This window comes from Numida meleagris, unplaced genomic scaffold (assembly GCF_002078875.1).
Source record: "Numida meleagris isolate 19003 breed g44 Domestic line unplaced genomic scaffold, NumMel1.0 unplaced_Scaffold272, whole genome shotgun sequence".
Lineage (NCBI taxonomy): Eukaryota > Metazoa > Chordata > Aves > Galliformes > Numididae > Numida > Numida meleagris.
The window spans coordinates 4,248-7,383 of NW_018364530.1; the positions used below are offsets into that span (position 1 = coordinate 4,248).

At 56.0% G+C, this 3,136-nt stretch overlaps 1 protein-coding gene across 1 annotated transcript; it reads right to left on the bottom strand.

Moving 5' to 3' along the window:
• Window positions 1-1,682: 1,682 nt before the first annotated feature.
• LOC110391032 (translation initiation factor IF-2-like) lies at window positions 1,683-3,130 on the bottom strand. Its single transcript, XM_021382687.1, has 3 exons — window positions 2,872-3,130; window positions 2,677-2,772; window positions 1,683-2,581 (listed from the first exon to the last, which is right to left on the bottom strand). The coding sequence occupies exons 2-3, from the start codon at window positions 2,765-2,767 to the stop codon at window positions 1,683-1,685; spliced, it is 990 nt and encodes a 329-aa protein (XP_021238362.1). The 5' UTR covers window positions 2,768-2,772; window positions 2,872-3,130.
• Window positions 3,131-3,136: the final 6 nt, after the last annotated feature.

A 3,136-nucleotide genomic window follows, 5' to 3' on the forward strand; every position in this document is an offset into this window, starting at 1 on the left:
GGATTTGCTATCCCCGCAGTGAGTTCTCAGCCCGGGGATGCTTTCCCCTCCCAGTAAGGATATCCCATCCAAGTGAATTTCAGCTGTCGCCACCCCAAAACATGTTGACGTTCTTAGCCATGGGCTGGATAAACTCCAAGCATTAATTACCAGGGCTTGAAAACGGTAGCAGCCATGGTAGGCCAATTAGACAGGTAACAATGAAGATGAGTGATTTCTGTGGGACAGCCCTGATTTAGACGAGAATGCTGCAGGAATGAGACAGTATCCATGCAGCATGTGCCGAGCTTGTTGTTGTGAAATGGTCCTTTGTGCCTCGAAGAATATCACTAACTTTCTATCGTGGTCTTTTTCTCCTAGCTTGTGATGTATCTTGGGGCATTTCTAATGAGGACGGAACAGACAGCATTCAATCTCAGATGTCTGGAGACCTGGCAGATGCTTTGCTAGCTGTGGGTGAGTGCTGTGCTTTTACATGTTGTCTCCAAAGTAAGGAAAGAATTAGAGGTGCCGCATCTTTCCTTAACTGGCTGCTTACATAGTTTCAGGAGGAAGAGATGGCTTGTCTTAGTTTCTGCTTTACGGATACAGTCAGGCAAGAACTGGTTTTCCCATCATGCAGCTGGGAATGCTCCATCCTGGGGGGCGTGTGGCTGCAAGAGGAATTTGTCTGTGGAATCACGGCTCGTTCCTCCCCTCTGACAGGGGCAGAATGTGTCTGCATTTTCCTCCTGGCTCTTTTCTCCTCTGTTATGGTGGGAAACGAGCTGAGCCACTGTGCCTCTTTCTGATGGTTAGCTCTGCCCCTCCGCCATCATCTTTATTTCCAGCTGTTCCTGTGTGTAATGCTCCACACTCAGACCTGCAGAGCCCGAAGGCCTCCTTGGCAGCTGTCAATCACCTGGAGGTTGTAGGGTGCTGTGCTGTGCCTTCTGTCTGTGCCTGCTTCCCTGGTGTCATTTGCAAGACACTGTAGGTCCACCTGGTAGGGACTGCAGTCAGCTAACGCAAAAGTGAAAGAAGCATGCAAGTAGTCTTTTTTATTTCATAGGCTTTAACCTTCCTTGAAACTTGTTCTGCTGTGGAGCACAGGTGGAAGCAGTTCACCTCTATGACAAAAGGTGGAGTCTGGTTCCACCCCTTCCAAACCTCATTTAAGGGCTGGCTGGCGCAGGGGCTGGATCTGTTCTTGGGGTTGTGCTCTTCTGTGGTGTGGTAAAACTGTAACTGCATTGCAATTGAAAGATGAGTCTGGTTTGGCTGTAAAAGCAGTGTATTTGAGAGATTGATGGTGGACGTTAGGGAACAGGATGAGACTTCTATTGGTAGTTGGTTTCTCTGACCAAGCCTCTGTGGGAAAGAATATTTGGTGAACTGTTGTTTGGGTACCTTCATTTAGGTAGGACTGTGTGAAAGGGTGTGTGTGATGTAGGACAGAGGAATATGAATTGCAGACCTGTGTAGACTGTAGAAATTGCATAATATTTAAGCAGAGGACAGGCGAAAAGTTATAGGTGGGAAATGAGCAGGCCACTCTGCAACTTCATGACGGTTACCTGCACTCCGGATTGCGCTGAGCCCGGCCTCTTAGCCTGGCTGAGCAGCCCTCCGGGTTGCGCTGAGCCTGGCCTCTAAGCCTGCCAGAGCAGCCCTCCGGGTTGCACTGAGCCTGGCCTGTTAGCCTAGCTGAGCAACTCTCCGGGTTGCGCTGAGCCGGGCCTCTTAGCCTTGCTGAAAAGCCCTCCGGGTTGCGCTGAGCCTGGCCTGTTAGCCTTGCTGAGCAGCCCTCCGGGTTGCGCTGAGCCTGGCCTCTTATACTGGCTGAGCAGCCCTCCGGGTTGCGCTGAGCCTGGCCTGTAAGCCNTGGGTGTGGGTTGGGGCTGCTCAGAGGGTGGCTGGCGTACCGGCCCCACCGCAGTCACCCTCTGCCCCAGCGGGTGTAGGGCCTGGATGGATTCCAGCAAGTGTCTGCGCAGCTCGCTGGAGTTGCCCGCTTGTCCTGTGCTGCTGGCTCCTGCGCTGACCCCAGCCACCTTTGCTTGATGTGGGTGTTTGCAGCCTTTTCTCTCCTTGTGTAGTGGCAGCTTTCTTTTCCTGTCTGGTGCTCCGCTGGTGGGCTGCTTATGGCTGGAGGTCTTCCCTTTCTGGGGGGTGCTGGCAGGCGCAGGGTGCTTGGCCCGCCTGGCGCTGCCCTTGCATTTCTTCTCTGCCCCCCGGCAGGGGACAGAGCCCGGTGACACTGGTGGGTGGGTCTGAACCCCCTGGGGCCGCCTTTTCTGCACCTCCTCCATGGGCTGTGCTGTGAGGGGTGAGGGAGGTTTGGTGACAACCAGGGGGGCCGGCCGGGGATTTGCTGGTGGCACGACGAGGGGCAGCGGCGCCAACCCATGCTGCATCTCAGGCAGGAGCCCAGGGGACGGTGGAAGCCCCCAGAAGGGGTCAGTGCGGGTCCTGGAGGCAGCCGGTCCCTCCGTGCTGAGCTCTCTGCTGTCGCTGGGGTTGTCAGGGAGCTCAGCGATGAAACAAGGGGAAGCAGGGCTGCTGGGGTTCTCCTGGGGAACCTCAAGAGCACTTGCCACATCTGAAAAAGCAAGAACATTCCCCACAATGGTGACAAGAACATTCCCCACAATGGTGATGCTAGCCTTCCAACACCCACTGTGTGCAGACACTCACCCGTGAGCTCTGCAGCCCCAAACTCACCATTGCTCCAGGTGAGCAGAGCCTCCATGTCCACAGTGTTGTCTGGCACATCTGAGCTTTTCATCACGGCTGGGAAAAGCAAGAAAATCCGCAGAGGGGCAATGCCAGCTTTCCCCTACCCACCTCGTGCGGAAACCCACCCAGCAGCTGTGCAGCCTCCAAACTCACCATCAGGTTCCAGAGTCGTGGTGCTGCGGGTGAGTGGAGCAGTTTCTGTCCGGGGGCATCTGATGGTGGGCGCTGGGTGCCCCTGATCCTCCCTGAGCACCACGGCATGTTCACCTGGCTCCAGCAGCAGGTCCCAGCTGCCAGGCAGGGTGCAGGGCACAGGGAGCACCTGGCCCTGGTGTGCAGGCACCTGAAAAACAGCTGGCGGGGGGCCGGGGCGGCCGGGGGCCTGCAGCAGGCAGGTGCCTGCGGGCTGCAGGGGCTC